At 34.3% G+C, this 12,550-nt stretch overlaps 1 protein-coding gene across 8 annotated transcripts in view; it reads right to left on the bottom strand.

Annotated features, from left to right (window-relative positions):
* Positions 1 to 12,550, bottom strand: part of CEP112 (centrosomal protein 112) — a 646,693-nt gene that overhangs the window by 488,086 nt on the left and 146,057 nt on the right. For all 8 annotated transcript variants that reach the window (XR_005195271.1, XR_005195272.1, XM_017497316.2 and 5 more), the window contains 4 exons: positions 6,328 to 6,482; positions 5,602 to 5,731; positions 4,799 to 4,891; positions 3,991 to 4,050 (listed from right to left, as the gene is read on the bottom strand). Coding sequence is in view for 6 of the 8 variants with exons in the window: in XM_017497316.2 (XP_017352805.1) it covers positions 3,991 to 4,050; positions 4,799 to 4,891; positions 5,602 to 5,731; positions 6,328 to 6,482 (438 nt within the window). In the remaining 2 variants the exon portion in view is untranslated. The remainder of the gene's footprint in view (positions 1 to 3,990; positions 4,051 to 4,798; positions 4,892 to 5,601; positions 5,732 to 6,327; positions 6,483 to 12,550) is intronic.

The following is a 12,550-nucleotide window of genomic DNA, read 5'->3' as shown; positions in this document are numbered from 1 at the left end:
GGTGTTACAGCACCCACAAAAGAACACAGTAATTTTCTAGCAATGAATCTGAATCAAAATAAAATTTTTTAAATATCAGATAAAGAATTCAAAATATTGATTTTAAAGAGATTCAATGAGATAAAGAAGTATTCTGAAAACCAGTACAAAGATATCAGAAAATCAATTCAGGATATAAATTTTAAAAACTTGCCAATAAGATAGACATCTTAGAAAAAACAATTTCTGGAAATGAAAAAAATGAAGAAATTATAAAATACAGTTGAAAGCTTCAACAATTCACCAGACCAAGCAGAAATGAAAATTCTCAGAACTTGAAGACAGGACTTTTGAATTAGTCCAGTTAAATAAAAATAAATTAAAAATAAATTTAAAAAGAATGAACAAAGCCTTGGAGAAGTATGGGACTACATAAAGCAACTGGTGTTACTAATGACTGGCGTTCCTGAAAGAGAAGAAAAAGCAAAAGTTTAGAAAAACTACTTCTGGAAATAATTGACAAAACTTCTGCAGTCTAGCAAGAGATTTAAACATCCACATACAGGAAGTCCAACAAACACTAGAAAAAGATATTGCAAGATGCAATGTACCATGAGAAATAGTCATCAGATGTCGTCTAAAGTCAATATGAAGCAAAAAATCCTAGAATATCAAGACAAAAGTGTCTAGTCACCTATAAAGAAAAATCCATCAGACTGACATCAGACTTCTCAGCAGAAACCTTACAAAACAGAAGAGATTGGGATCCTATTTTCAGATTGCTTAAAAAGAAACTATCAACTACACATTTTATATCCTGACATAATAAGCTTCATAAGCAAAAGAAAAATAAAATATTTCCCAGACAAGCAAATACAAAGAGAATTTGTCACTATTAGGCTGGTTCTATAATAAATGCTCAAAGGAGTTCTAAACATGTAAATGAAATGCCAGTATAAAAACACATTTAAGTATAAAACTCACAGGTCTTACAAAGCAATTAAACAAAGGAGGAAGAGAAAGAAATTAAATGGTAACATGACAAAACTCTGCCAACCCACAAAGACAGAGAAAAAAGAAACAAAGAATTTATGAAACAACTAGATAACAACATTGTAACAAGAAGAAAACCTCATGTATCAGTATTAACCTTGAATACAAATGAGTGAATGCTCTACTGCAAAACTGAGGCGTGAAAAACAACAACAAAAAGTACAGACCAATATCCCTGATGAACATATATGCAAAAATCCTCAACGAAATACCAAGAAATCAAGTCCAACAGCACATCAAAAAGACAATACATCATGATCAACTGGGTTTTATTTCAGGGAGGCAAGGATCATTCAACATATGCAAGTCAATAAATGTGATTCATCACATACACTGAATTAATGGTGAAAACCATATGACCTTCTCAATAGATGCAGAAAAAGCTTTGATAAAATTAACCATACCCTGATGATAAAAACCCTCAACAAACTAGGTATACAAGGAGTACACCTCAAAATAATAAAGGACACATATGGCAAACACCATGCTAAACAGGGGAAAGCTGAAAGCAATCCCACTAAGAACTGGAACAAGACAATAATGCTCATTTTCACCATGCTTATTCAACATAGAGCTAGAAGTCCTAGCTGAGTATTCAAGGAAATAAAAGCCATCTAAATAGAAAAAGAGGAAGTCAGATTATCTCCGTTATTGATAATATGATCTTATATCTAAAAAACCCTAAAGATTTCTCCCCCTCAAAAAACCTCTTAGATTTGATAACTGAATTCAGTAAAGGTTAGGATACAAAAATCAATGTATGAAAATCAGTAGCATTTCTATGCATTAAAAACAAGATGAGAACCAAATCAAGAAGCAATCCCATTTATAATAGTTACATAAAAAATAAAATACCTAAGAATATATTTAACCCAAGAAGTTAAAGGAAGGAAAGCTACACAACACTGATTAAAGAAGTTGTAGATGATGCAAACAAATGGAAAAACATCTCATGTTCATGGGTTTGAAGAAGTGATATTGTTAAAATGACCATACTGCACAAAGCAATCTGAGATTCAATGTAATCCCTACAAAAATACCAGTATCATTTTTCACACATTTAGAAAAAGCAATCCTCAAATTCATATGGCATTAAAAAAGAGCCAGAATAGTCAAAGCAAAAAGAACAACACGGGGAACATAACATTATCTCACCTCAAATTATACTACAAGGTTATAGCAATCAAAACAGCATGGAACTAGAATAAAAATAGATCAGTGGAATAGAATACAGAACCCAGAAACAATACCACATAACTACAGCCAAATGACCTTTGACAAGGTCAACAATACTGGGGAAAGGACACCCTTTTTAATAAATGGTGCTCAGAAAATTGAATTGCCATATGCAGAAGAATGAAACTGAATCTCTCTCCTTCACCATATATAAAAATCAACTCAAGATGAATCAAAGAATTAAATGTAGGACTTGAAATTATACAAATACTAGAAGAAAACCTAAGGAAAAATATTCCGGACATTGGTCTAAACAAAGAATTCATGACTAAGACCTCAAAAGCACAAGAATAGACAAGTGGAATTTTAAAAAGCTTCTGGAAAGCAAAGCAAAAAAATCAGTAGAGTAGAAAGACACCCTGCAGAATTGGAGAACAAATTTGTAAGCTATGCATCTGACTTGGGGACTGATATCCAGAATTTACAAGGAACTCAAGCAACTCAACAACAACAACAGCAACAAAATAATAGTAATAATAATAATAAATAATCCCATTAAAAATTGGCAAAGGACATGAGTAGACATTTTTCAAAAAAAGACATACAAAAGGCCAATAGGCCTATGAAAAAAATGCTTAACATCACTAAAGATTAGAGAAGTGCATATTAAAACCACAGTGAGATACCATCTTATTGCAGTCAGAATGGCTATTATTAACAAGTAAAAAAATAACAGATGTTGGTGAGGATTCAGAGAAAGGAAACACTAACACACTGCTGGTGGGAATGTAAATTAGTATAACCTCTAGGGAAAACAGTATGGAGACTTCTCAAAGAACTAAAAATAAAACTACCATCTGATCCAGCAATTACACTACTGAGTATCTACTGAAAGGAAAAGTTCATTACTCATAGGTTTCTCACAGCATTATTCACAATAGCAAAGATATGGAATCAACTTAACTGTTCATAAGTGGATGACTGAATAAAGAAAATGTGGCATACACATACGCACACATATGCATATACATATATAGATATATACAGAACACACACACACACACACACACACACACATACACACACACCCCATTTGTATGTACATTATCTTAAATGAAACAACTCAGAAAGGGAAAGTCAAATGCCACATGTTCTCACTTATAAGTGGAGGCCATACAATGGGTACACATGAACATAGAGTGTGGAATGATAGGCACTGAAGACTTGGAAGGGTGGGAGGTCAGGAGGGGGCGAGGGATAATAAATTACTTAATGGATACAATGTACATTATTTGGGTAATGGTTACACTAAAACCCCAGACTTCATGATTATCCAATATATCCATGTAAAAAAAAAAAACTGCACTTGTACCACTTAAATTTACACAAAATTTTTTAAAATAAATTTATAAAACTCTGCACTTTACTGCCTAAGGTATTAACTGTGTCAATAACCCCCTAGTTATTACAAAAGGGATATCAACATATGTCAGTTGAAATAGTATTATAAACAACAAGGAACAATTGCTAATCTTTTTCAAGTAGTAGTCAGTCCTTTCATTGTTTTACGTTCTTTTGTTAAATGTTTAAAGTTCTCCTTGCACATGATGATACAACAGAATACCAAATATATCCCATCGATGGTATATTTTTAAACTATTAGAAAGAAAATATAATTTCTATAATTTAAAGGTGCGAATGTATGGTTTTCTAAAAATCAGCCCCCATTAATGCCTCATTTGCTATTCTAAATATTTTATAGCTTCCCATAAACGATTTTACCTTTTTTTCATAGGTGTGTTTTAAATGACTTTTCTCCATTTGAAACTTGTTTTCTTGATCCTGTGAATGATAAATGTTTATATTTATTATGTTTTAAATTATACTTCAGTCAATAAAATTAGCAATCTAATGAAATCAATCAATCTACTTAATGTCAAACTTTCCTTCAGAGTTTTGCATATTATTAAGTAAGCCCTACAGGTAGAAATATGAGTAGCTTTATATTACAAGGCATAAAATCTTAGTCATCTGAAGACGTTACTATTCTCGAAAGTACTTGCTTTACAGTATAAGAAAAGCTTTCTGACCCTTAGAATTAAGAGATTACTTTAAAAATGAGCAGGTAAATCAATATGTGAATGATAAATGTGAAGTTATATCATATACCAGTCCTTGGTATTTTTTTGATCATGAGAGAAAAGATCTAAAAGGTGCAAAAGAGAGACAGAGGGAGAAAGAGAGAGGCAGAGAAAGAGAGATGGAAAGAAAAAGAGAGAAATTATGAAGACTGGCAGATAATTTAAAAGAAGGAAATTATTCTAAAACAGTAATATATTAAATACAATTTATTTTTGAAACTAATCTCAAAAGAGATCATTCAAATTCAAATTATTATATTTTATTCTCTACATCTCATTAGCATCTATGTCTGTTTAAATAAAATATAAACTTATATAATGCGATAAAAGAATCAGAAAAGACTGCCTGCATTTCTGAGTTTTATTTTTTTTAATTGACTCTCAATTATACATCTAAATCAAGAAAACTGTTTGCCCACTGTTCTTCTCTGTAGAAATACAAGACTCACCCTTAGTTGTTGTTTTCTTTGAAGTTCTGTTTCCTGTAACTGCTGTTTTAATTGACAGACATTCTGTTCTAATTCTTCAATCATACTAGATGCCTAGAAGGATTTTAAGAATAAAAAGCAGGATATTGATTTTTGTACCATATTATACCTTCTGATTGAAAAAATATCCCTTTTTTACCCCTGAAAGTTCAGTCAGAATTAAAATTATCTAGAAACCTGAATGAAAAATGCTTTTAAAAGATAGTGGAAAAATTAATCTTTTAAAGTAAAAATATAAATTAAATGCTGCATAGTATTTAATATTATGAAAATGTAACACTGAAATAAAAATATAATCTTTTAAAGTAAAAATAGAAATTAAATGCTACATAGTATTTATTGTTATGGAAATATAACACACATAAAAATAATAGGTTTACAGAAAACTTCAAGATTTTAATTATAAAACTAAAGCAGAACTAAGATTTCAAAATAATAATAATGCATATACTCTATAAAATGTAATACTCATATAACTAAGCACTGGAATTTATATGTTTCCTCCTTTTAAAACTTTGGCACTTAAAATGATTAGCTTATAGCAGAATTCAGTTTATTACATATTTGCATTGTGCTACATAGTAGACATTTATAATTTTAAACATTTTAAATACCAATAAGAATTCTTGAGGTTCCTGTTAATTTAAGAACAAAGTGAAGGAGAGACTAATTTCAAATGCCAAATAATTTCTACTTGGCTATCTGTGGCTGTAGGCTGAGTGAATAAATACTTAATGTGGGTTATTTACCAACATAAATGATACCTTAGAAGCTGAAAGAGCCTGTTCTTGTTTTAGAACGTTTATGTCAGCATCATACTTGGTTTGCAACAGTTTCATGTTTTGCTCATGATCATTTACAAGATGCTCCTTCTCTTTATGTAGTGTGTTGCGCCTAAAAGCAAGAGGATAAAATAAACTTTCAATGTATTTAGAACCAATCTCTAAAATGAATTTTTTTAATCAACAAAATCCAAATACATCTCCATTCAACATATTAAATAAGTATCCATATTTTTGTCAACTGCTTCTAAACATTCTGCTTATGTTAAAAACAGGTTGGGTACAGTGGCTCATGCCTGAAATTCCAGCACTTTAGGAGGGGCCAAGGCAAGAGGATCACTTCAGAAAAAAAGTTTCAGACCAATCTGGGCCATTGAGTGAGACCCTGTTCCTACAAAAAAATAAAAATAGAAAAATTAGCCAGGTATTATGGTGCATGCCTGAGGTCCTGGCTACTTGGGAAGAAGAGGGAGAATCGCGTGAGCCCAGGAGTTTGAGATACAGTGAGCCATGATCACGCCACTAGCCCAGTCTGGGTAACAGACAGAGACCCTATTTCTAAATAAATAAATAAACCAACAGCAGTATTTAGTTTAAAACTTCCCAAGGCTAAACGCACACGGTATAATTAATTTTGGCAGATAACTTACACAGTTAATATCAGTACTGTATAGCTATACCTGATAGAGATCTGATTTCAGACAATACCTTGCCTTTACTTCTTGTAATTCACTACACGTTATCTGGTAACATCTTTCAAGTTCCGCTTTTTCTTGAATTAATTTCTGCCTCTGTAAATTACTGTTCTCTGCTTCTCCAGTCAGCTGCTGGACACGGGCCTCCAGTTCTTTGATCATGTGGTTCTGAAAGAACAGATCATGGTTAAGAAAGCCTCTAACTCAGTTGTAATACTTTTGTATCAGTAATATTTTGAGGAAAATGTATAGTCTATAAGAATAAATAAAACAAAAGTATCATAAACCATGGTAGTAAAAATTAAATCAACCTTGATATTAAAGAAGTCTTTAAAGAAATAACGCTTACTACCACAAAAATAAGATCATAGTTTTAGCCTTTTGTTCATTTAATGAATATTTATGGAGGCTGGTAACATTCTAGTACATAAGACAAAGTCCCTATCCTCAGGAAGGGTTCAGCCTCTATGGTTCTTTATACATGTACCCATTAGCTGACTACTTACCAGTGTTCTTTGCTTTTCATATGAAGTTTTGAAAACGTGTTATAATTATGAAAGTAATGTAATAATATTTTAAAAGAAAATCCATAACACCCAAATTGTAACACAGGGTTCTCACATAAGTGAAACACTTAAAAGTGTACAGGAACATTTAATTAGTTGTAGTGTTAGTGTGCAAAATTTTTATTCCTTTAACATCTTTACCATTTCATAAAATGCACTTCTCCACTGTTCCACAGTATTCAGTTTATCACTCAACTAAATCATTTCTCTATTATGTAATACTTATTTCTAACTTTTCCCCTTTGTAGAACTGCAATTTAAAATGTGGATAAAGATATTTATCATCTTTTAGATACTTTATCTAAAATTAGGATAAGGAAGCATTAGCTCTAAAGGGACAATTAATTTTCAGTTTTAAAATTAAACTTCTAATCAGTGTGAATAATAAGGACAGGTTAATATGATGTTGTGGTTAATTATTGTGTTATACTTGCTCTAAGATAACCATTTAAAAAATTCAGGTTAAGCATTAAATAATGCTTCAATCCTGACATCCTTTCTTCATTTCATCCTTTCTTCATTACAATACCAAATATGTATACAAGCTAAATTTTAGTGTAACAGCTTCCAATCTATAAAAATGACTTATCTAACTAGCATGATTTACAGATTAACTTATTTAAATGCATATAATTCTTGACTGAAACACATCGATGTTTCGATTTCTTCTTCATGCATTTTATTCACTTTGCCTCTTCATTATTCCTCTGCTTTAGGAGCTCCTTTCAGAAAATAGTTTCAGTGTTCTAATATATAATCTAAACACCCTTTGTGTCCTGCATATTCATTGACTGAAAGAAACAAAGAACACATACTTTGCCTTCCAGTTTTAGATGGTGGAATAAAGATGATTTTTATTCCTTCTTTTCTTGGAAATCCAGAAACAGACAAGATGAACTAGAAATAGAAATGCAAATTCCATCCTAATAAACCCTGGAAAATGATATTCTACTATTGGCTATAAAGGAGTAGCTTGCAGCAGATCACACTCCCAATGATAACAACTGAAAAACCCAGAAAGATTTTTTTTTTTTTTTTTTTGAGACATGGTCTCACTCTGTTACCCAGACTAGAATACAGCAGAGTAATCTTGGCTCATTACAGCCTCAACCTCCTAGGCTCAGGTGATCCTACCACCTCAGCTACCTGAGCAGCTGGGACTACAGGTACATGCCACCACAACTGGATAATTTGTGTATCTTTTTTTGGTAGCAATGTCTCTCACTATGTTGGCCAGGTGGTCTCAAACCCCTGACCTCACACCATCCACCCTCCTTAGCCTCCCAAAGTGCTAGGATTACAGGCATGCGCCACCAGGACCAGTGAAAGATTTAATTTGTAGGAAGGCACTTGAGAACTTCTAAGGCAGTAGGGAATCCTCATAAAGATGAGGTATCATCCTGTAAGTTGCTTTTACCCTACAGGTATTTTCCAATGTTGGGGGATGAGGGTGGGGCAAGGAAACAAGGGTGGATGGTGGCCTAGGCAGCCAGGACTTAAAGAACCATCCCTCAGAAAAGCAACACACAGAGAAGTGGGCACCATACCAGCAGTTTTCTCCTCAAGAGAATTTGTCGAATCTTTTTCTTTTTCTTTTTGGAGATGGAGTCACACTCTGCCACCTAGGCTGGATCTCAGCTCATTGCAACCTCCACCTCCTGGGTTCAAGTGATTCTCCTGCCTCAGCCACCTAAGTAGTTGGAATTACAGGAGCACACCACCACACCCGGCTAATTTTTGTATTTTTAGTAGAGGCAGGGTTTCACCATGTTTGCCGGACTGGTCTTCAACTCGGGACCTCAAGTGATCTGCCCAGTTTGGCTTCCCAAAGTGCTGGCATTACAGGTGTGAGCCACCATCCTTGGCCATATTTGTCAAATTCTTAACATTCATAGGGCAGGAAGCCAAGAAACCAAGTGAAAAAACATCAGAAAAGCACACAGGAGTTTTCTGCAGTATCACTGTACTTAGGAGTAAAATAGAATCCAAGGAGGAGAGCCCTTGGTATTAATAATATCACAGGCTTTCGGTTGAGACCTATATTGAGGACTACCACTAGGAGGAAAAGTTAGTCAAAAGTAGGCCAAAGATCATAAAGACTGCAACCCAGCCTTGAGCCTTGATCAATTCAGTCCCTGAATAGATCAGGTAGAATCTGTCTCTACACCAGCTGCATCTCAGAAGTGAGAGCAGAGCCTCTCTGCAAGAAGATAACATCATCCAGAGCCTTTATTATTTTTCATGCACAATGTTTGGCAATTAATCACAAAATACAGACATACTGAGAAATAAAATCAGAAGAAAAAAACAGAAAATAGAAATAGACATGTAGATGCCCATATATTGAAATTGTAAAACATATGAGGCATGTGTTCTCCTAACTCAAAATATATGAGACGTCCCACAAAATAAGTGAAGATGAAATATAATTAAAGGAATAGTCCAGAAGAAGAAGTCTCATGGCTGGAAATTCTAGAAAATCTCATCAGAACAGTTATACGAACTAAGTCACATGCAAATAACATCATTGACTCAATAATAACAGATGCATATGTTATGACTGTAGCTTCTTTCAGCATAATCTGGCATGAAAAAGAAGCAAGAAAGACTATGCTGAATGAAAAAGTCACATAAACTGTTTTTGCACAAAGCAACCTATGGATGAGACTGATTAATGGAAATAAATGACATTATAAGCAAAAATTATAAGGGCAAACAACCAAAATAGAAAAAAACAAAATAGAGATCCAGCATTTGCCTAGCTGGTATACCTAAAGAACAGAAACAGTAGAACAGGAAAATACACTAAATGACATACTATGAGAAAACTATACATGAAAACAATATATAAATAGGAAGGGTACACTGTAAAAGTCACACAGAATGACGAATGCCAAGACACAGGTAAAGTTATTAAACTTCAAGGAAATGATCCTTTTAAAGCATTAATCAGACACGTCACTCTCTTGCAAAATCCTTCAATGGCTTCTCTTATCACTCAGAATAAGAAGTGACTATCACCACCTTTGATTTCATCTCCTACCACTCTCCCCTCTCATTTACTATGCTCCAGCCATAATGGCCTCCATGCTGTTTATCAAAGTCATCAAGCTAGCCTCAAAGTCTTTCATGTACTGTTCTTTCTGCCTAAAGCGTCTTCCTCCAGGTGCCTGCATAGCTCACTTCCTCACTTCTTTTAGTTCTCCACCTAAATGTTACCTTGTGAAGGAATCTTTCCATAGAGCCACTCTACCTAAATAACCAGATCTCTACTGTCTATATTTTTCTGGGCTCTTAGCCTTTCTTTTGCTTTTTCTTTGTTGTTTGTTTTCCACAATAAAGTATAAGATCAAGACATCCAAGACATTGCTTTATTTGCACTAGATCTCCTGTTTCTTTCTAGAATATTGCTTACCTTGTAGTAGGTATTCAATAAACATCTGTCAATTATGAAAACAGCTGACCTTGAACAATATGGGTGTGAACTGTGTGGGTCTACTTATACACAGATTTTTTTTTTTAACTAAATGGTGATCAAAATTACAATACTCAAAGGATGTGAAACCCACTTACACGGAGGGTCCAGTTTTCCTGTATCCAGACTCTATAAGGCCTACTGCAAGACTTGAGTATGTGCCAATTTTGGTATACACAGGGGGCCTGGAACCAATCCCCTGCACGTACCAAGGAACTACTGTATTCTTAAAAAACAAAAACAGGATAACTGCTAAAATGTCAAAATGTCCATTCCATATTCAAAACTGGAATGATTTCTGGCCATATTAAAGCATTTTATATGGTTATAACTGGGTTATAATGAGGAAATAACAAATATCTGTCCAATATAGAATACATCAAAAAAATTTTTGCATGTTCTATTAAAAATAGAGACAAAATACAAGAAATCCAACATACAGGTAAAGATATTCCCCTCCACATTAAAAGAATTTCTGAAAATCTATTTCCTTTTTTCTGTATATAAATGCAAAATAAATAAGAACATTATAAAATTTCAGAAAATACCAAATTGCTAAAGAAATAAACCAAGACAAAAGGGGTTGAATTACACAAATAAATAAATCCATAGACTTTGCCTAAAGAAAAAGGGTTTCTTTCAGCCAGAAAAAACAGACAGCCCTCTTTCTACAATATGAATAGTACAGTGGAGATGAGAGAAAAAATGCTCAGACAAAAGCATAAAACTATTTTTATGAGAGAAAGAAAAAAGAGATAAAAGGGAAATATCCAGAAATCAGAGAAGATAATGATGGACACTGAAGCACTATTGTGACCTCAGTTAACTGTGCATCATTGAACAAAGTAACAGTAATTAAGTGAACTTGAAATTTTTTTTTGTTTTTGTTTTCATTGAGAGAGACTCTTACTGTTGCCCAGGCTGCAGTGCAGTGGCGTGATCTCGACTCACTGCAACGTCCACCTCCCAAGTCCTAATGCTTCATTCTCCCAAGTAGCTGGGACTACAGGCATGGGCCACCATGCCCAGCTAAGTTTTTGCAATTTTTTTTTAGTAGAGATGGGGTTTTAAAATGTTGGCCAGGCTGTTCTTGAACTTTTGACCTGAAATGATCTGCCACCTAGGCCTCCCAAAGTGCTAGGACTAAAAGCGTGAGCCACCATGCCCAGCCTGAACTTGAAATTTTAACTAAGGAATTATTAAAATGATGACAAAAATTATCAGATCTGAAAGGAAGAGATTTGTGACTAAAATAGGTAACTTGCAGACTGTACCTGTTCAAAAGGAGCAGAACTATGAGAGGAAGTGCTTCCTGTTCATTGTCCTTCTAAATGCTGTGGTTTGCACTATTGGCCAGCCTTTTTGAGGATATGCATGTATTGTAAGTACTGACAAGTGAGTGCCTCTGTGACCGTGCTACTTGCCCATCTTTATTTGTCTCCACCTGTTGGCAAAACCTCAGGTTCCAACAGAAAACAACAGCTGTTGGTGAAGATGTGGAGAAACTGGTACCCTTGTGCACTGCTGGTGAGAATGAAAAATGGTATAACCATTATGGAAAACAGTACGGAGGCTCCTCAAAAATTTAAAAATAGAACTATCAAATGATCTGGCAATCACACTTCTTCTTATTTATTCAAAAGAACTGAAGTCAGGATCTCAAAGAGATGTTTTTACTCCCATGCAAAATGTTCACTATAGCCGAGGTATAAACAACGGAGCATTAACCAGGGAAAATGGTGGGCAGGAGACAGGACTAACGTGCAGCTCCCTCTTAGACCGACAGAGCAGCATCTGGAGACTCACATTGGGAACTTTTGCTCCAAGGACCACCACAGAAACATACTAGGAAAACTGAAAGAATCCACAGACACTTTGAATAAAACAGCTTGCCACTACAAACACCACAAGACAGCCGAAACACTGTGAGCTCCCGAAGTGCCACAGGGGAAAGTTAGCCTCTGAATACACAACCCCACTGGGGAACCTGAACAACATAAATGTTCATGGATGGAAGAATAGCTAAAGAAAATGTGATATACACAATGAGATATCATCTCACACCAATTAGAATGGCAATCATTAAAAAGGAAACAATAGAACTGGAGAGGATGTAGAGAAATCAGAACACTTTTACACTGTTGGTGGAGTGTAAATTAGTTCAACCATTGTGGAAGACAGTGTGGCAATTCCTC

The sequence above is a fragment of the Cebus imitator genome, unplaced genomic scaffold, assembly GCF_001604975.1.
Source record: "Cebus imitator isolate Cc_AM_T3 unplaced genomic scaffold, Cebus_imitator-1.0 Scaffold229, whole genome shotgun sequence".
Classification (NCBI taxonomy): Eukaryota; Metazoa; Chordata; class Mammalia; order Primates; family Cebidae; genus Cebus; species Cebus imitator.
Note: the sequence above shows the minus strand (reverse complement) of the source record. Positions and strands in the feature narration are given on the sequence as shown.